This window comes from Ascaphus truei, chromosome 5 (genome assembly GCF_040206685.1).
Source record: "Ascaphus truei isolate aAscTru1 chromosome 5, aAscTru1.hap1, whole genome shotgun sequence".
NCBI classification, from domain to species: Eukaryota; Metazoa; Chordata; class Amphibia; order Anura; family Ascaphidae; genus Ascaphus; species Ascaphus truei.
The window spans coordinates 97604138-97625660 of NC_134487.1; the positions used below are offsets into that span (position 1 = coordinate 97604138).

Here is a 21523-nt window from a genome sequence, read left to right on the forward strand (position 1 = left end):
CTTGGCCATTAAATGGGAAGCCCTGCTAGGAACAAATCCCAGAAGCAGCTAAAGATAACCTTTAATGCAACAGTGTGTGGGAAACACTATGGGTCTGTGAAAGGTCTTTGTACTGTAAATGTTACTGATAACTTACTACTTTTCATTGTGTGTTTTTCAAAACAGTGTGCTTTGCAAATGTATTTAAATTTGCAAAGAAAATGCGATTTTCAATTAAATGTTGTGCTTTTGCTAAATGTTTGGGAAGGCTCACATTCCCCTGGAATGATCAAAAATAGACAGTATTTAGCAAAAACGTAAGTACTATATATAAGGGGTCATGTGATCTGCTGCCAGTCTTCGACTCAGCCTGATTGAGCCACCTGTGCTGAAGCTGGGATATCCTGAAAACCTGACCTGTTCGGGGGGGCTTGAGGACTGGAGCAGAGCCCCCCTGCCTAGTACACCCTACAACTTGCTCTACAAGTCGCGTTGACTGTTGCTATATTTACTGTAATGCATCTAGAAAATGTTTATGACCTTCTGAGCTAATACAAACGAAGCATGTTTTCTCTTCTTCGGTGATCACATCACTATCCACGCAAGCGTTAAAGGAAAATAGCTAGCTAGGAACAATGAGTGAATGAGGCAGAAACAAAACAGCTTGTTTACTATATTTCCACGGGTTATTAACTGTAGGGCTGAGAGCTGTGACAGGAACACTTTTTCTATTAAATGCCTTTTCTTTTTTTTTAAAGCAACCTATTTCACAGGAAATCCAATATTATCACTAGGGAAGCCCCACGGGGCAAAGACGGTGTTCAAAATGTTTTTGTGAAAATGTGAAAAAACCCTCCACACAAAAAAACCTGGACCATTTCTTTGTGTGTTCTTACCACTGAGAAATGGCTGATTGCTGAACATGTTTCCCAATTCTCTGTCAAAACTTATGCATCACAATTCTTACAGAGGATTAAGGTATGAAGATGTTCATGTCACCTCAAAGCTAGCATATTTTTTTAATCTCTATTTAAAGGAGAAAAATGATGGCCCAAGATGCTTAATTGAAACCCCACTATTACAGTAACCTAACCCAGGGCCGCCGACAGGGGGGGAGAGCCGGGGCAAGTGTCCAGGGCCCGAAGCCCGGAGCCTGTGGGGCACCCAGCCGATGCTGGAAGTTGGGCCCGGCCAGAAGTCGGATCAAACTCCTGTATTCAGCAACTGGGACCCCCATAGACGCCGGATACCAGCTCTTCCCAGCTGCTGTGGGCCTGCCCCTCGCTCCAGCCTGCGCCAACGGGTGGGGGGCGGGTTATTGAATTGTGTATTGGAGGGGTTATGGAATTGTGTGTGTGTGTGTGTGTTGGGGGGTTATTGAATTGTGTGTTTCTGTGGGGGGGTTATTGAATTGTGTGTGTCTGTGGGGGGGTTATTGAATTTTGTGGGGGGGTATTGCATTTTTGGTTTTTGAAGGGTGGAGGTATTGTAGGGAGAATTCAATTATGTGTTTGGGGGAGGATATTGAATTGTGTGTTGGGGGGGTTATTGTATTGTGTGGGTGGTTATTGTATTGTGTGTGGGGGGGTTATTGGGTGGGGCGTTATTTAATTGTGTGGGATGGGGAGGCTATTGAATTGTGTGGGAGGGGGGGTTATTGCATTGTGTGGGAGAGGGCTATTGCATCATGTGTGGGAGGGAGGTATTGCATTTTGGGGGTATTGCATTTTGGGTGTGGGAGGGGGTGTGGATATTGCGAGGGGGACTTGTGTGTGTGGGGGAGGAGGGAGGAAAGTGTGTGTGTGTGTGTGTGGCCCGAGGGGAGGGAGGAATGTGTGAGTGGGGGATTGAGGGAGCGAGATTGAGTGATAGAGGGGGTAATTAAGTGGGGCTCGCAAGGCCATCAACAATGGAGGGGAGCCCATGGGGGCGGGGCAGTCAAAATTGTAGTCGTGGGCCCTGGGAAATCTGTCGGCAGCTCTAACCTAACCATTTATCTCCTATATAAATATTTTTTTAGCCTATTAATCAATACCCAAAATGTTCGATCTGAAATTCTTTCATATTTTCAGACCCCATTGTGTAGAATAGTTACTGTATGTTGCCATGGTTTTAGGGGCGCTGAATTACAGTATGAGAACACATTTTCTAGTTGTGAAAGAGACTTGCTCGTTTGTGAAATCTTTGGGGGAAAATAGTCAAAATCAGCTCGTGGCAAATCACACAATTTCACAGTTCAGTTTATAAAAATAAGAGGACAGCAATGGTATACGTTAATTTACCTTTAGGCCGCGTCCATAGTAAGTGCGATGGCGCGAGCGATGGCGCGTGTGGTGCGATCAAAAAGCTGCAAAGCAATGAGCATGGCCAAAGACCACGCGAGTGCGAGCGCAACGGTGCACAAGGCCTGCGAGGAACCAAATAAATTTGATTTTGCCGCGCGACAGCCGGGTCACGTGAACCAATGCGGGCGAACCGCTCACGTGACATCAGGAATGTCTCCCGGCACGCCCACGACACGCCCCCCATTGCACAATCCTACAGGCCGTGTATCGCTCCAGCTAAAGGCGTGACGCGGCACGCACGCGGGCACCATGGCTGCAGCCTTACAGTACAAAAAGAACAGATTCTAGATCTTAAGAGTAGTATAATCCCTAAATGTAATCCCCACTGGTCAAATTAACCAAAAATAAAAACACACCTCAAAGCATATTTGTGATAGTCACATGCAGTGTCCAAAAATTAGACGACTATTATATATTCAGTCATTCTAATCCATAAAGTAGGAGACAAAGATAACCTTAAGAAACACCGAGCAATCAGTCTATTTCCAATCACTTACAAGATTGTTTTACTCACTAATTGTGAAATGTGGGGACTTATCCCGTGTCCCGTGCTCGAAATTCCCAAAAAGGAAAAAAATGCTTATATGAAGCGCATGAAGAGAATCAATCTATATTACGATATTGAAATTGAAATCTTAAGGACATAGAGTAGGCGAAACGATATGTATAAAATAGAGCATAATGAAAATGTGGACCAAAAAACACAGGTAGGGGGAGAACATGAGGGGGGGAGAGGAATGTCTCTGCACCGGAGGGCTCATTATCAGGTGAGATGCACGATGCTGAGCGAACCTGCAAACCCCCACAGTCCCCAAATAAACCTGCTGTCACACACTAGCTCAAAGCCAACACAATAACAATTGAAAGAACTCACTGCTCAGGGAGATCCATGTAGGTCTGTAAGATAGCAAAAGCAAAAATAGGACATCACATATCTCCAGTGACACTCTGATGTGTTTCGTACTGCAAATGGTACCATCTGACCAAACGCGTCAGTGTCAGTTAATTCTAGACACAACAAATCTTATTAATCAACAGTGCATTTGTAATGTGATGTTGATGCGTCCATCACTGTGAAAAAGGCTTTTCAAGGACTAAAACCTCAGGTCATGGTGGAAGATTTGCCCTAATAAAATTCATTAATGACTGATAAGATTTGAAAATGCCGAATTTTTATTATTTTTAATTACCACTTGGTCGGTTTTAGCCGTTAGCCTTTTTAATACGGAAATGACACTGACGCATGCAAGGACAATTTAAAATATGGAGATGTTGTTCTGTTCTATGATATATATCAAATAATGTTCTAATCGCATCAAAATAAAATTATTATAAAAACTTTGTTATATACGTTTGCTATTTTGTTTGAAGCCTTTCATAGCAGAGCTTAAAGGTATAAGTCATTTCTTATAATAGGGATATTGATATTAAATCAAATGTATTAAAATAGTTTCTAGATCACACAAATGTAAAGATAGCCATAACATTGTCTTACAAGATTGAAAGAATTTTATAACATGACAAAGACCTGAATGACTGGATGCCCCGATGAAAATGTCAAATTCAAATTCAGAATATATATTATAGTGGGATTTCAATGAAACGCCACTTGATCAAATAAAGAAAATGGAGCCTTATATTGTCTATGTCTGGCTACAAATTGTAACAATTTGTGTAGAGCCCAAGGTCACCAGAAACGTACAAAAAGAAATCATATTTTACTCAGTTAATTTATCTATGAAAAGAGCACAATTAAGAGTCATGTATTGACTAAGCAGTAATCAAGAACTGGGAAAGTTGCAGGTCTGTACATGTTGAGGAATAGAATATCACAGGTATGTGTTTAACAATCGTCTTTTAAATTGTCTTTTAAAAAGCTAAAATCTGTTGTTTTTTTCAACCTAAAATATTTTGGACTATTACAAACAATATGAGATTTCGAGCTATGTCCTAAGCCTTATATTTGTTTTATATAATTCTTTAAAATCCACAACTTATATAGATCTACATAAAACATCTGACACAACCTAAGTATTAAGGGGTTGATTCTATATGTGCTGAATTGACCGATCAGGCTATTTTGGCTGAAATTCCCCATTTAAGTTAATGGGGAATTTAATCTGAAAACGGCTTGATCAGACACTTTGACACATATAGAATCAACCCCTAAGCAGGATATTTCCACCATTGACACCATGCCCATCATTTCTTGTGGTTTGGGATACCCCTTTCTTAAAAGAGGAAAATGCATGTCTCAAGTAGTAAAGAGATTGCTTTCCAAGTTTAGGAAAGTTCTTCATAGGTGCATTTATAGTGCACAAAGTTTTCAAACCCGCACAGGTATCTACTTCAGATATACAGAGCTTTTGAACCCTCACAGGTTACAGTGTGAATACAGTATAGTTCAGTTTAAGAAGAGAACTGCAAGTGTTCACACTCCCTATACATGATACTTTCATCTATGAACATGGTCTCCTAAAAGGTATCACAACCTAACAAAACTTCTCCAGGACCAATACAGCTACAAGAACTTTTCATTACACTTTGATGCAAAACATTGATTTGCATGAAGCATATCCTACATTTAAATGAATTCCCCAATTTTGCTGTCGTGGGTTAGATTTGTACTCTAAGAATGATAAGCTATAGAGTTAGTAAGAATTACCTTGTCCACCATTAGAAAGTTTTCTATTGTTTCTCCGTTTCCACACGTAACATTGCCAGCTTCTTTAACAGCTTGCGGAAGAACATTCCTCACCTCTTGGGCGATCATACCTGTGAAGAAGTAACAACACGTATCAGATTTATAAACACCAAATCATTTTGAATAACTGCTGCTTTGTTTAATACGAGCGGGGAAGGAAGAGGCTCAAAGCCAAGTAGACAACCTGTCCATTAACACTGAGGCAGATGGTGTTGCTGCCATCCCTTCCCCGCTCGGCTCTGGCGTTATATGACGCTGCGAGGTCATGTGATGTCACGTTGCCATGGCAATGCACTGTCACACCCCCCCCCCCCGCAGCACCATTTAACACCGGGTTGCCATGCCGATGCGTCGCTGGAAAGTTAAGGTAATTAAAGTTACAGAGGCCTCGCACGATCCCCAGCATTTAATTTAAATGCCTTCGGGGAAGCGGGGGATCTCTGTAACCGCTGCGCCCACCCTCCACCCCACAAAATCTTGCGCCCCCAGTTTGCGCACCCCTGGGTTACAGTATACAACAAAAGACAAAATAGTTAAATAGCTATAGTTAAATACTTATCTGTCTGTCTTCTCCTAAGTAAGGCTAAGTCCATAGAGACTTCAGCCGCCCGGAGGCTGAGGGAAAGCGGGTGCTTTCCCTGGCCTTACTACGCGCGCCATCCGGGGGCGGGCCAGTGACGTCACAGAGCTGGTTTGCCCTCATTGGGCGAACTGGTCACGTGACCGGCCCTCCGCTCCCCTCAGTGCATAAACTAAAAAAAAATTGTCTGCTACGCCTCTGCATACCTGCAGAAGCGTGCACGAGCCCCTGCTAAAGCCGCTCTAATTGCGGCTGCAGGGGCTCACTGACAAGCGTGAGCACGGCTCAGCGCGGGTCAGCGGCTAAGTGCTGACCATGCCCGCGGCCTAAGGGACATTTAGTTACATTATTTAGCCAACGTATTTTTAAGCCTGTGTAACGGGTATTTCCCCCACCCTATCACAGAGTGTACTGCAATGGCGGAGAAACATATAATGTTAACATAGGTGTGGTGCTTTACCTGTTGGCTCACAGGAGGGCTGAGCTTCCGCCATTGGGAAACCTGGGGCAATATACTAGGGTACTCAATTACAATGATGCAGCACCTCCACCTGCGATGGCTCCCACCCGAGGGGGAGTGGTTCCTCGCAGGACAATACACAATAACCACATACAACTGATTGGATAAGAACTAATATATTTACTAACGTGCCTAGAACATGCAATATCAACCTATAGCAACAGGTGTCCCTCTCTAAGGGCAACCTGACTCGACTTCTCCCCGGACGCTAACGCTAACTTGCACCAAGGAGGGCGTCCACACTTTATGCGTTACGGCGAACGCTACCACTTATGCGTCACAGCGGACGCTACCATCCCCACACAATGATTCCACCCCATGTCCGGTGAACCCAACCCAAAGTCTCGCACTCCCAAGTCATATACCAGCGTGTGTGTGTGTGACACTGCGCAGCCACTATGTCTGGTGATAGGCCTTGTTGGTGCACGTGATGTGATGAGTTACCTGCCCGGGCTCCAGCCACGGGTGCAGCTATACCACTGGGTTTGGATGGCCTGGGGGTCCTCTGATGCTCGGTGAATTCCGGCGTGGATAATATCACCGCTTCTTCCCACCGTCTGTACTTTGATGAGAACCGGGCTGAACTCCGCAGGCCGCAGTAAATCCTTGCTGGGCCTCCGTAACGATAGTCTAGCTCTCTCTCTCTCAGCAAGCAATCAGTATGCTCGTTCGCTAATAACACAAGATAAGGGGGCAGGGTCCCTAACCTAGGGCCTGTCCCTACCTCACTCAGCTAGGATGACTCAGGGCTGTCTGGGGCCTAGGGGGGGTACTGGCCTAGTGCCGGGAGTCACTGACTCCTGCACCCTACCTCCTTCCCCTAGCTGCTCCTGCCGCCAACTGCCCATGTGATCCAGCCCGCGAAATGTATAACTTTGTTGCAAGCAGAGAGCTCCTGCAGCCCTATTGGCTCCCTGGCGTCATGGGGCCGCTCCAGAGGCTCATGGGACTTGAAGTCCCCTTACCAAACCCTCCTGTCATGTGCTAGGGCTTCGCGGGCTTTTCTGGCTCTCCACTGCGCAGGCGCGAACTCCCTGGAATCCTCCCGTCGCTCCTAGCCCTTGCGCATGCGCAACCACTTCTCAATGGCAGCGCCCTGCTCTGCAAGCCGCCAGAACCCTAACGACGCGACCGCGGCCCTAGCAACGGCCCGATCGCGTCCCCGACAACTGTCCGCCTGTACCAGAGTCGCGCTATGCTCGCACACGCCCTACACCTTCCCACGAGCGGCTCTTTCCTCTCTACCGCCGCGGTGAGTGTCCCGAGGGGGGGCCTGCAGCAACCTCGGGGGACCTGGCTACATCCTCCCCCTGGTAAAATCACCAACGTCCTCGCTTGGGACACAACTCAATGTAACTATATACAGAAGTTATATAATAAAAATGCATTTGAAAACATAACTTAGCACATGCATGACTCTACACGATATTGCACAATTCTGTGAGCATCACAATCACAGATTGGAACTTGCTCCGAGAGCACTGCTGAGCCTCATAATGGGGTGCCTGCTGGTACGCCTGCTGCAAGCTGTCTTTGAGTCGTTGCACATATTTGAAATGGGTAGCATTATGTATCCCATCCGTTGAGACTCTAAGACGCACATCCACTGGCAATCTCGCCTCTCGCCCAAACATGAGAAAGTATGGAGAGAATCCAGTTGACTCGTGTCTGGTGCAATTGTACGCATGCACCAAAGCCTCCACGTGTCGACTCCACTCCGATTTCTGAGCGCTCTGCAGAGTTCCGAGCATATCTAGTAAGGTCCGATTAAAACGTTCGGGTAGTGCATCTCCTTCGGGGTGATACGGGGTCGTTCGGGATTTGGCAATGTTCAGCATTTTGAGCAGTTCCCTGATCAATGCACTCTCGAAATCCCGTCCCTGGTCAGAGTGAAGGCGGTTGGGGAGGCCGTAATGTACAAAGTATTTTTCCCATAATATCTTCGCCACGGTGATGGCTTTCTGATCTTTAGTAGGGAAGGCTTGAGCATACCGAGTGTAGTGGTCTGTGATGACCAGCACGTTGCATATTCCCCGGCTATCAGGCTCAATGCACAGAAAGTCGATACACACGAGGGCGGCTCGTGTAGGCAGGGTCTTGCGCTGTATACACCTAGTACATCGGCGACAGTGACGCTCGACGGCCTCTCGCATCTTTGGCCAAAAAAAACGATCTCTGACCAGCCCAAAGGTTTTGTCTGTACCAAGGTGTCCATGATCATCATGGAGGGACTTCAGCACCAGGTATTGTAGGTTCTTAGTGAGGACTAGTTGTCGCCTATCCAGGTGGTTGTGATATTGCACCACCCGATAGAGCAAGCAATTGTCTATTTCAAATTTGTCCCACTCCCGCATGAGCAAGGCCACCAAGTTATTGGGCGCGCGTTTAAGAAGGGCAGGGTTCTTCTTTGCAACGGCTCTCCGAATGATACTAATGACAGGGTCTCGTACTTGGTAGTCTACCAGATCCTTCCACCGTAACACCTTGTCATGCGTGATATTCATCCCTTTGGGATCGCAGTCGGCGGCTGGGACAGACTGCGACCGGCATCCCAATGAATCAGCTACTCGTAATTCTGAAAAGGCCACTTGGCCATTGACGATAGCGGCCATGCTACACATAGCTCGCACGCCGGGTCCTGGGAGTTCCTCCCATTCCTCATCATCTGGAATAGCACTTATCCCGGGTCGTCTGGATAAAGCGTCAGCCCCTATATTCAAAGGCCCCGGCTTATACTTCATGGAGAATCTGTAATTATTCAAGGCGGCCAGCCAGCGGTGTCCGGAGGCGTCCAATTTGGCCGAAGTATTGACATAGGTGAGGGGATTGTTATCCGTCCTTACTTCGAAGGCAACACCGTACAGGTAATCGTGTAGCTTCTCGTAATAGCCCACTAGAGAGCCAGGAACTCTAACTTGTGGACGGGGTATCTCTGTTCACTGGGTGTCAAGCTGTGGCTGATGTAGGCTACAGGCCGAAGACCCTCAGGGTGCTTCTGGTGCAGGACGGCACTCAGTCCATTGAGACTGACATCCACATGCAGGACGTAGGGCTGTTCGGGATCAGCATACGCAAGCACGGGCGCTTCGGTCAGACACTTCTTCAATTTCAGGAAGGTCTGCTCACACTCAGACGTCCATTTATCACCGAACGGTTGGCGTGCCAATACAGCCTTCTTCCCGGTCTCTGAGGGGTATATCTTCAACAGATTGTTCAGGGGTTTAGCTCTGCTAGAGTACCCTTCCACGAAGCGACGGTAATACCCACAGAATCCCAGGAAGGATCGCAGCTCTGTGACGTTCTCGGGGCGAGCCCAGTTCACTACGGCTTCTACCTTTGCGGGGTCGGTGGCGATCCCTTGGGCGGACATATGTGTCCCACGTAGGTCACTGAGGTATGGCAAAACCGGCACTTGTCTAAGGATAATTTCAAACCTTCGTTCCCCAGACGGTCGATCACTTTAAGTAACCGTTCTTCGTGCTCTTCCAGAGTCCTTCCGAAGACGATGATATCATCCAGGTTTACCAGACACTCTCGCGGGCTCATGTCCCCGATAGTCTTCTCCATCAGCCGTTGGAATGTAGCAGGCACCCACATATACCTTGGGGCATACGGGTAAATTGATAGAATCCCAATGGGCAGACGAAAGCTGTTTTTTCTTGATCTTCCGCATTCATAGGTACCTGATAGTACCCGGATCGGAGGTCGAGCACGCTGAACCATTGACTTCCATTCAGCGCATTCAGTATCTCTTCAATGCGTGGAAGGTTGTACTGATCCGGTATCGTACGATTGTTCAGAGTCCGATAGTCAACACAGTCGTACGGATCCGTTCTTTTTACGCACCACCACTATGGGTGATGCGTAGGGGCCCCGAGACTCCGTCAAAATCCCGGCATCTTTCATATCGTGAAGGGCATTCCTCACGTCGTCCATATCCCGCGGGGCGAGGCGACGTGAGCGTTCTCTGAACGGGGTGGCATCACTCAGTCAGATGGTATGTTGGGCGCTGCGACTACACCCCACGTCCATCTCACTCGTGGAGAACACATGTCGTCGTTGAGTCAACTGCCTTGCCAGCCGCTCCTTCTACTGGGTGGACAGTGTCGGCTCACCGAAGTTGAAATCCAGCTCGACTAAACGCTCATCTGCGGTCGCCGCCTTCACCTGAGGTGTGTCTGCTACAGGGCTGACCGGATATATGCCACCCAACTTCTGACCGGCATCAAAATCCATCGGGAAGGGAGAGACATTCTGCACATACATGTGGGTTCGAAGTGGAATCTTAGTTGCCCACTCCCTCATATGTATCATAGTATCTTATATCCTCTCTGGGCTTCTTCTTCTGGGGTACTCTCCAGAGAGAAAAGCTGATCTTCCCCATCTCGTTCAGGATAACAACACCAGACGGGCATTCTTTGCACTCCCCCTGGTAATATGGTCGTCAGTCCGGACTGACGATTGTATAGATCTCCGTGTCGCTCCAGGGCATATATCCGTTGGCACTCTTCTCTTAGGACCGGATCTAGGAGGGTGGTGGCTAGCGGCAACTCATTAGTCTCTTTCAGGTATGCTCGGATCACTGCTTGTACTATATCAGCGTTGGTGCCTAAAATGATCGGGTACTTGCACTGGTCTTGGGGCTCCGGGCATACCAGGGCCGCTAAATACATGGGGTGTCTGTTCCCGGTATTCAGCTGGAGTATTTCCATTTGAACCCTTACAATCCCAGCGATAGGGTAGTCTTCATTACTTAGCCCCCATACGGTCACATGATCGGCCGCTCTCAGAGTACAGTGCCGGAGGTGCTGTTCATAGAACGGTCGGTATATGATGGTCACTTGCGACCCTGTATCCAGTAGAGCCGACGCGTAGATCCCCTCTACTAATACTGGTATGATAGCTGCAGGGCCTACTTGGCTGTAAGCCTCCCGGTTGGGGGCGTCCTCCCCTGTATCGGCATCCACAGGGGCATTGGGGTTCCCTTGAGGGGTCTCCACGTCAGGTCCGGCGGCTTGTGCTCGGCATACCATCGTCCGGGCTGGATTTCTCCGGTGGGGAGTTTTGTCCTCAGGGAGGTCTTCCCTATCCGGGCAAGCACGAGTGAAATGGCCCTTCTTACTGCAGGTGTAGCAAAGGAGGTCTCTTGATTCAGAACGGCCCCTGTACGGGGGAGGGGAGTTACGGGTGGGCCTAGCTTTGGGGCCCGAGCCCTTAATGGCGACCTCCTCTTCTGGGGTCATGGGGTTCTTGGCCTTGGCCCCAGCTGCTTTAGTCGGGTCACTGGTGGCAGACTTCTTAACCATGGCGGGAGTATGCAATCGGGCATATGCCTCATGCTTCTTTATCTCATCCACTAGATCTTCCCAGCAAGGGGGGTCGTTCCGCATCAGGGAGCACTTAACCATGATGGCAATAGAATTGTCGGGAAGTGCTCCTTTCAGGAATTGATTCCAGCAATACGCATCCACCTGGGTGGACTTAATCTGGTCTCGTTTCCGCATCTCCCATAGGACATTCCTAATTCATTGGAGATAAACAGATAGCTCCTCCCCCAGCTTCTGGCGAAGGTTGAAGTACCTCATCATCAGTTGTCCTTCATCTTCAGTTCGCCCGTAGGCCCGCTCAAGAGTCTCTAACATTTGCTGAGCGGTGACATCTGCATGTTGATCCTTAGCCAGCCGTATGGTGGTGGAAGCGGGTGACCGCAGGCACTCCATTATGCGTTGTCGTTTGACCAGCTCAGGGCACGTCCATTCTTCTACAACCTGTGAAGTATACTCTATCCATACTTCAAACGCCTCTTCGCCTGCCGGTGTCGGTTTAGTCCCTGAAAAGATTTTTAGTTTACGATACTGCTGTTGGATCGATGCTTCGGCCTTGGCCCCTCCCAACTCGGCAATACTCTGAACTAGCATTCGGATTTCATTTCCCCCGCTAGTAGATGGCGGTGCAATACTGAGCGGCGGACTGTGGTCGGTGGTCGTACCTAAATTAGACTCACAATAACTCTCAGGGGGAGAAGGCGAGGCACACATATCCACCTCCTCCAAGTTCGTACGGGAGCTGCTGGGTTCGGATTTGATGGGCCGTTCCGGGTACACCACCGCACAAGCCGACTCGGCCTGGCCCTTAAACCACACGCTGGACGGACCCTGGTCCTCATTTACACCTTGCCCGATGCTCACTAACACGGAGAAATACCCCTTGGTCTCCGGACGTTGATCTACCACGACTAGGGCAGTTGCACCCCGGAGATGAGAGTGTTGTCGTAAAGCTACTCGTATAGCTATAGACGGGATATCTATAGGAACGCAGCACACCGCAAGCGTGTGGGGCGGTGGTACTTCCAGCCTCATAGCCAACTCATATACTTCTGAGCGCGACAGACACGGGAATATTGGTGACATTTTAAGAAGTTTGTTGAGTAGGGCACCCCAGGTCTAAGATCTCAGCAGCGCCTCCAAATGTAACGGGTATTTCCCCCACCCTATCACAGAGTGTACTGCAATGGCGGAGAAACATATAATGTTAACATAGGTGTGGTGCTTTACCTGTTGGCTCACAGGAGGGCTGAGCTTCCGCCATTGGGAAACCTGGGGCAATATACTAGGGTACTCAATTACAATGATGCAGCACCTCCACCTGCGATGGCTCCCACCCGAGGGGGAGTGGTTCCTCGCAGGACAATACACAATAACCACATACAACTGATTGGATAAGAACTAATATATTTACTAACGTGCCTAGAACATGCAATATCAACCTATAGCAACAGGTGTCCCTCTCTAAGGGCAACCTGACTCGACTTCTCCCCGGACGCTAACGCTAACTTGCACCAAGGAGGGCGTCCACACTTTATGCGTTACGGCGAACGCTACCACTTATGCGTCACAGCGGACGCTACCATCCCCACACAATGATTCCACCCCATGTCCGGTGAACCCAACCCAAAGTCTCGCACTCCCAAGTCATATACCAGCGTGTGTGTGTGTGACACTGCGCAGCCACTATGTCTGGTGATAGGCCTTGTTGGTGCACGTGATGTGATGAGTTACCTGCCCGGGCTCCAGCCACGGGTGCAGCTATACCACTGGGTTTGGATGGCCTGGGGGTCCTCTGATGCTCGGTGAATTCCGGCGTGGATAATATCACCGCTTCTTCCCACCGTCTGTACTTTGATGAGAACCGGGCTGAACTCCGCAGGCCGCAGTAAATCCTTGCTGGGCCTCCGTAACGATAGTCTAGCTCTCTCTCTCTCAGCAAGCAATCAGTATGCTCGTTCGCTAATAACACAAGATAAGGGGGCAGGGTCCCTAACCTAGGGCCTGTCCCTACCTCACTCAGCTAGGATGACTCAGGGCTGTCTGGGGCCTAGGGGGGGTACTGGCCTAGTGCCGGGAGTCACTGACTCCTGCACCCTACCTCCTTCCCCTAGCTGCTCCTGCGTCGCTGGAAAGTTAAGGTAATTAAAGTTACAGAGGCCTCGCACGATCCCCAGCATTTAATTTAAATGCCTTCGGGGAAGCGGGGGATCTCTGTAACCGCTGCGCCCACCCTCCACCCCACAAAATCTTGCGCCCCCAGTTTGCGCACCCCTGGGTTACAGTATACAACAAAAGACAAAATAGTTAAATAGCTATAGTTAAATACTTATCTGTCTGTCTTCTCCTAAGTAAGGCTAAGTCCATAGAGACTCCAGCCGCCCGGAGGCTGAGGGAAAGCGGGTGCTTTCCCTGGCCTTACTACGCGCGCCATCCGGGGGCGGGCCAGTGACGTCACAGAGCTGGTTCGCCCTCATTGGGCGAACTGGTCACGTGACCGGCCCTCCGCTCCCCTCAGTGCATAAACTAAAAAAAAATTGTCTGCTACGCCTCTGCATACCTGCAGAAGCGTGCACGAGCCCCTGCTAAAGCCGCTCTAATTGCGGCTGCAGGGGCTCACTGACAAGCGTGAGCACGGCTCAGCGCGGGTCAGCGGCTAAGTGCTGACCATGCCCGCGGCCTAAGGGACATTTAGTTACATTATTTAGCCAACGTATTTTTAAGCCTGTGTAACGGGTATTTCCCCCACCCTATCACAGAGTGTACTGCAATGGCGGAGAAACATATAATGTTAACATAGGTGTGGTGCTTTACCTGTTGGCTCACAGGAGGGCTGAGCTTCCGCCATTGGGAAACCTGGGGCAATATACTAGGGTACTCAATTACAATGATGCAGCACCTCCACCTGCGATGGCTCCCACCCGAGGGGGAGTGGTTCCTCGCAGGACAATACACAATAACCACATACAACTGATTGGATAAGAACTAATATATTTACTAACGTGCCTAGAACATGCAATATCAACCTATAGCAACAGGTGTCCCTCTCTAAGGGCAACCTGACTCGACTTCTCCCCGGACGCTAACGCTAACTTGCACCAAGGAGGGCGTCCACATTTTATGCGTTACGGCGAACGCTACCTCTTATGCTTCACAGCGGACGCTACCATCCCCACACAATGATTCCACCCCATGTCCGGTGAACCCAACCCAAAGTCTCGCACTCCCAAGTCATATACCAGCGTGTGTGTGACTGCGCAGCCACTATGTCTGGTGATAGGCTTTGTTGGTGCACGTGATGTGATGAGTTACCTGCCCGGGCTCCAGCCACGGGTGCAGCTATACCACTGGGTTTGGATCGCCTGGGGGTCTTCTGATGCTGGGTGAATATCGTGAATATGGTCTTCTGATGCGTGGATAATATCACCGCTTCTTCCCACCGTCTGTACTTTGATGAGAACAGGGCTGAACTCCGCAGGCCGCAGTAAATCCTTGCTGGGCCTCCGTAACGATAGTCTAGCTCTCTCTCTCTCTCAGCAAGCAATTAGTATTCTCGTTCGCTACTAACACTAAATAAGGGGGCAGGGTCCCTAACCTAGGGCCTGTCTCTACCTCACTCAGCTAGGATGACTCAGGGCTGTCTGGGGCCTAGGGGGGGTACTGGCCTAGTGCCGGGAGTCACTGACTCCTGCACCCTACCTCTTTCCCCTAGCTGCTCCTGCCACCAACTGCCCATGTGATCCAGCCCGCGAAATGTATAACTTTGTTGCAAGCAGAGAGCTCCTGCAGCCCTATTGGCTCCCTGGCGTCATGGGGCCGCTCCAGAGGCTCATGGGACTTGAAGTCCCCTTACCGAACCCTCCTGTCATTTGCTAGGGCTTCGCGGGCTTTTCTGGCTCTCCACTGCGCAGGCGCGAACTCCCTGGAATCCTCCCGTCGATCCTAGCCCTTGCGCATGCGCAACCACTTCTCAATGGCGGCGCCCTGCTCTGCAAGCCGCCGGAACCCTAACGACGCGACCGCGGCCCTAGCAACGGCCCGATCGCGTCCCCGACAACCGGCCGCCTCTACCAGAGTCGCGCTATGCTCGCACATGCCCTACACCTTCCCACGAGCGGCTCTATCCTCTCTACCGCCGCGGTGAGTGTCCCGAGGGGGGGGGCCTGCAGCAACCTCGGGGGACCTGGCTACATCTGTAACCATGCCAAGGTATAACAAGAATGTAGCATTTGAGCTTTTTGTATTTTGTTGTATACATGAAGTCCCAATCCCAGTAGAACTCCTTTTGACACAAATATGTATGGTGTGGTGAATTTGGGTTCTGAGCTTGTAGGGATTGGTTGCACTGCACATATTGTTTAACTGAGATGAGCATGTGGCTGGCACTGGAGCTAGTACTTGAGGTATTGACAAGCATATAACATTTTATTGATTCTATTCATTTAAGCCTTGGCTCAAAATCCTGGGTCACAGGATTATAACCCATATTTACTAAGCACCATGTCATAACACAGCTTCCTGCACTGCAAGACACCTTCAAGTCCATTCAATTGAGCTCAGTAAATATAGGCCTATGTCCAGTATAAATATACCATATGAAGTAAGTGTTCAGTGGTAATTTAAATGGCACAAACAGTATCCTGTCAACACTGGGAAACCCACAGTACACACAGTCGTGGGGAGGTCATTAATTAACCACAAGGAATAGTAGAAATCATTGAAGACCTATAACCACATAGAACGGAGCGGAGTCCTAATCCCAAGCAGTGTTTCAGAGGGGGGTTACAACGCAGAATCATTACAATCAACTCAACTTGTTTCATTTTTACACTTTTAATGTTTACTCTTGCTGGCCTGAAAACAATTACAAAGCAAGGGGAGATACGAATTGATATCACCCGACTAGCATAGCTCACAGACCAACAAAACTTCAAAACATAAGATACCTGTCTGTTTACCTGTTTCATGGACGGAGTCTATTCCCATTACAGAAGCAAATTCAGGTTTGTAGTCATACTCGACTAGCCTCATCTGGGCTATTCTTCTCAGCTGCCCCATTGTATCAACCTGAATGCAAAAAAATGTCACTGGTTTTATACAACCCTTTTAAGTTACTGTAATACCCAGTGTGCTCTGCAGAACTAAATAAATGGTAATATAAGGCTTTGTATAATAAATGTGGTATTATAACAGCCTATATATTGTAAGGAGATATAGAAAAAGGCTCATCTGCACTTATTAAATTGTAGTCATGTAACGACCTTGTCTGTATTAGCATTTTCAAACAAAAAAATCACTACTGCTTGATCACTGAGCATTAAGGCTGCGGTCCCAGTAATGTCTGTGACACGCGCGCCCGGCGAGGGGGGGGGCGGCGCGTGCACAGCGCTAACCTCGATCTGCGGTCTGACAGGGAGAGAGGGAGCTTGCGACGGGAGGGGGCGTGGTCGGGGATTTGCCGTCACGCGGCTAGTTCGCCCTCATTGGGTGAACCGCCGGTGGGGGCGTGGCCACGCCTCCATCGCAGGGTTTGAACTCAATTTCATTGCGTTGAAAAAAAACTGCAGCACGGCGCGGCTGCACCTTCAGCGGGAAGGTGCGTACTGGGCCCTCCCTCATTGAGGGGCGCTGCTTACACGCACAGCGCACGCCGAGCCTTGCGCTGTGGCAGTGACTGGGACCGCAGCCTAAAGCATCACACCATGTTTATCAAATGCTCGATAGATAGATACTGGTAGATACTGAAAAGCAGAAAAGCTGAAAGAAAAGAAAGAGTGGTCCTAGTGACACCTGTCCCAGTCCCAGTGTCCATCCCTTGTAACTTGGGCAAGGTTATCTTCCGGTACCTTACATATAAAATTCTGTGTACATGATTGGCATCATATACATAATAATAATAATGAATAATAATTTGCCGACCAAACCACTACCAGATTCGTCTGTAGATAGGGTAGAGTTAATATAAGACGCATTGTATATTAACCCCTTTGATGCATGTTGGGATCAGCAATTACATTACAAAGCAATGGATTGACATATTATCTGTCAGGAAACGTATTAAAGCACTGTATTAAATAAATAAATTAATACAGTAATTTAGTAAATAAGGGACCTAAAAAATAAACAAACGTTTGGGAATAATTGTGTCCATCTTTATTTGATAATTTGCGTTTATGATTGATATGTAGTATAGAAGGTTTTATCAAAACATAAATTTGATATTTAAATAGAGTACTCCAGAAATGTATGGGCTTAATAGCTTATGTTACAATTTTGGGGCATCAGTGCAATAATCAGCAAGATCAGTGTTTATGGATCAGCAAGACTATGGGGTCCCCCAAATAATTTTTAGCCATGGAAGTCAGCATTATTCCTTATTGTGATTTTGAGTTACATCCAGAACCCTCAAATGTTACCTTTGATATATACCGTGGAGTTCAACGTTATAGTTCTGGTACATAATGAGTGGGCTGCCATTGTTCTGGAAGGGGAATCACTTAACATTTACTCATTAATCTAATAAAAAAGACCACATGTGAGCACATTCACACGTCTCAGACAGGTCTGCAGCCCTGCTTCTCACCATTATCTCTTAGGATACACTGCATCCACTGCAGCCAGGGATTCTGGCATGCATGATAATGACATGGAAATAAGCATGCACAGTACAGTACGTCACTCTTTGCTTCTTGTCCATTTTAACATGGGCCCCTATAATCTTACACCTGTCGTGTTACACAGCGTTTCAGCACAGCCTGGGTTAAAGAAGTGCATAGCCAGTAAAACTACTCACAGACAGCTGTTTTGACCTTTATTTGCATGTAACTTCCCAGAATCCCTAGCTGCAGTGGAAGTATCGTCTGATAAGAGATAATAGGGAGAGACAGCGGTGCAGACCTGTCTGATATGTGCAAATGTTCCCACAAGTAGTATTTTTATTTGCTGTTAGGTGGAGGGGTTTTGTCTTTTTTTTTTTTATATACACCTGTAGCCCTGTGTAATTTTGGAGTTACATGCCTCTCTCCTTTTGTGCAGTAACTCCTGTTAAGGGGGCAGGTTTGCCAGAAGTTATCATGAGGATTGGCCTCATCCCCTTGTGAGGTGTAATATGTAGCAAAGGAAGTGACAGCATGCCCTGTGTCCACTAACAGTGACATATGGGTGGGTTCTCTGGAGCTATATAATACACATCACTTCCTAAAGTTAGGTTGTTGAGATCAGATCCAGACAGTGCAAGTGTCTGGTGCAAGAGCTGTGAGTCAGGGCAGCTCAAGTATCAGTAGTTGCAGAGTGACAAGCTGACCCCACACTGTGTCAGGGCTCTGGCACCGATGGTGGCCCTCCCTTAGGGGAGAGGTGGCAGAGATATCCCTGTCTCTATTGCAGAGTCAGGAGGGAACTTCCTTGAGGTGTGCAACTATGCTGATGTGCGGCTAAGTACCGATCGCTATGATGGGCAGTCTGCCTATGGAGATGTCAATAAAGATGCCTTTGATTCAAAGACCCTTCTTGGCTGACACTGGAGTTAATCAGGAAGAAGATGCACCCAGGAGTTCTCTTCCAGAGACTCCTCCCTGCTATTGTGGGGATCTGGAAGGGATGGAGGCGCTGTACCAACTGTGAGTAGAACTCAGCACTACCCCACACGCCTGTCATGGTGAAATCCCCACTACCATCGAGCGGGAGACTCAGGAGTCCTGTGAGCCAGCAGGTGCACCACATAACATGACACGTAACGGGGGGGGGGCAGTTTCTCACATAGGGGTCAGGATCGGAAGGGCCCTGGGAAAACACCGTTACACACCATAACTTGTTTTTGTGTCTCATCAATCTAAAAAACATTGATTTTTGAGGATTCAGTAGATTTGTGAGTATCACTAAAAATAATGAAACCTGGGTGACAGATTCACAGTGGACCTCCTGATTTAGGATTCCCAAAAGCAAGCACAGCACAAAAACTGTCCAGGAATTTAGTACAGTATATCGGTAATATTGCATATTTTAAAACAAGTGTTATCAAAACAATAATCCTGCATCAACATAATGTTAGCTGTCTATCAAAATGGCTCCACGCAGCAGGAAGCTCATTTTGCATAGGTCAATATGTGAAAGCGTGGTACAGAAGCCACATCTAATGTGTCGCTTGATTAAAACTTGCTTTCGGTGGTGTAAATGCAAAAGGCACGACGAGTCCCTGGGGCCTTACCTCCTGGATATTCCTCTTGGCTCGACTGTCAGATGGATGCATGACCGTCCCCATTACTTTCACATTGCCACAGACGACCAGCGCTTCATCCGGCGTGTCAGTGTTAATTCCTACTCGACCATGCGAGACGACGGTCTCTGGGACATGTCCCCGCTGCCACAGGACATCATTATCATTCTCAAACTGACCAGGGTTGGATGCCTAGGAAATGTTAATGTCAGAGATACAATAAGAGGGAATATAAGACTCCTTCAGGGACATCCTCAGCACATCACATCATTTTATACACTGGTTCAGATCTTTAATCTGCCTTTCATGTGTGTATTGGAACAAAGTACATTAACCCCTTCACGGCCATAGAGGCTTTTTTGTACTGCAGACGTATGGTGCAGCTGAGTGGTAGACCTCTGCAGCCACCACGCGCACTGTGAAGTTACTGAGACATGCTGCAATGTTACTCTTCCCAGATAAACTTAGCAGCAATGTTAGAGCAGAAATTACATGAAGCGACTTCCCAAACAGCTTCTCTACCTGCCACATCAAGCAGCCTTTTCCACGTCACTCACTGCCGCACACAGCTTCAGTGGTGGCTATTTCTGGACTGCTGATAAATACTTTGTAAACAATGAAAGAGATTAATGTCAATCAGTAAATATTTGGGGCAATATATACTAAGTGATGCTATTCCGGCTCCACAACACACCTCACACGCCCAGTCACTTGAACAGGCTATACACCGTCTTATAGAATAGCGCTGCTTAGTTAATAGGGGCCAACATATTTTTGACAATAACCTGTTTCAAAGCCAGAGTGGCATGTGTCTAATTATCTCATTAAAACAGAGTTGCTTTGTAGAGTTGAAGACCTGAAGTGGGAGACCATAGTTAAGGGCTGAATGAAAGTTTGTGTGGCCTAGGACCTAGAGCAAGATATATTGGCCTACAGTTAGGCCCCGCTCACACAGCACGCTACACAACGTGCGCGCGCTTACGTGCACGCGTTCGTCACAGATTCCTGTCGGCCAATGGTAGTGTTCAGTATTGAAACTACCATTGGCTGCAAAATACGGCGTCAACGCTGCTGCACTAGAGGGAGACCTTTGAATCTGTGATCTCCGGCTGCAGCAGCGTGACGTAAATTTCAGCAGCTAATCAACGTCATGTAAACATTGATAGACTCAACCCACGTCTGGCCATGAGCACAAACTTTTCACTCATTGAGACTCCAGACTCCATTTCATTTCATAGTGCTGCTTTCACAATCTATTTACATACATAGTTTCTTCAGTTTATAACTATATATTCTAGATTTTTTTTATAGTTGTGTAAATATCGTTATTATTTACAATTCATACTAAGTGTAATATTTATTACAATGGATGATTCTGTCTGTGTTATTTTTATACCACAGTCTGGAGACAGCCGCTCAGCTCACACAGTCAGCTGAATGATTGGGCACTTGTTTCCTTCCTGTCTGTGATGGATATGACGTGCACAGGACGTCGCCTTGTGTCAGATCATTCCGTCTGTTGGGGATGATCACACATCGCCCAGCAGACAGAGGCGCGGACACGCAGATGCGCGCACGCTGGGTCGTGAAGTCCCCAGTGTGAACACGGCCTTACTAAGCGTGCTACTCTAAAATACATCATCTGGAGACGCAAGACACCTTATGGCCCATTTACTTGCATAAGCCTGTACATTGCCTTCTGAATCTCGAGTAAGTAGCACCACTTAGTAGGTGTGGCCCGTAGTCTACCTTTGCATACCATGTAAAAAGAAGATAATTAGTTATTCTGAGCATGGGTTCATGTACCTACTAGTTATGTACAGCAGACCTTATACTACCTGTACCATGTGAAAATG

At 48.0% G+C, this 21523-nt stretch overlaps 1 protein-coding gene across 2 annotated transcripts in view; it reads right to left on the reverse strand.

Moving 5' to 3' along the window:
• The window catches only part of MYRFL (myelin regulatory factor like), a 180813-nt gene that overhangs the window by 81405 nt on the left and 77885 nt on the right, over positions 1-21523 (reverse strand). For both annotated transcript variants that reach the window (XM_075600257.1, XM_075600258.1), the window contains 3 exons: positions 19659-19859; positions 16411-16519; positions 4990-5099 (listed from right to left, as the gene is read on the reverse strand). In XM_075600257.1, coding sequence (XP_075456372.1) covers positions 4990-5099; positions 16411-16519; positions 19659-19859 — 420 coding nt within the window. The remainder of the gene's footprint in view (positions 1-4989; positions 5100-16410; positions 16520-19658; positions 19860-21523) is intronic.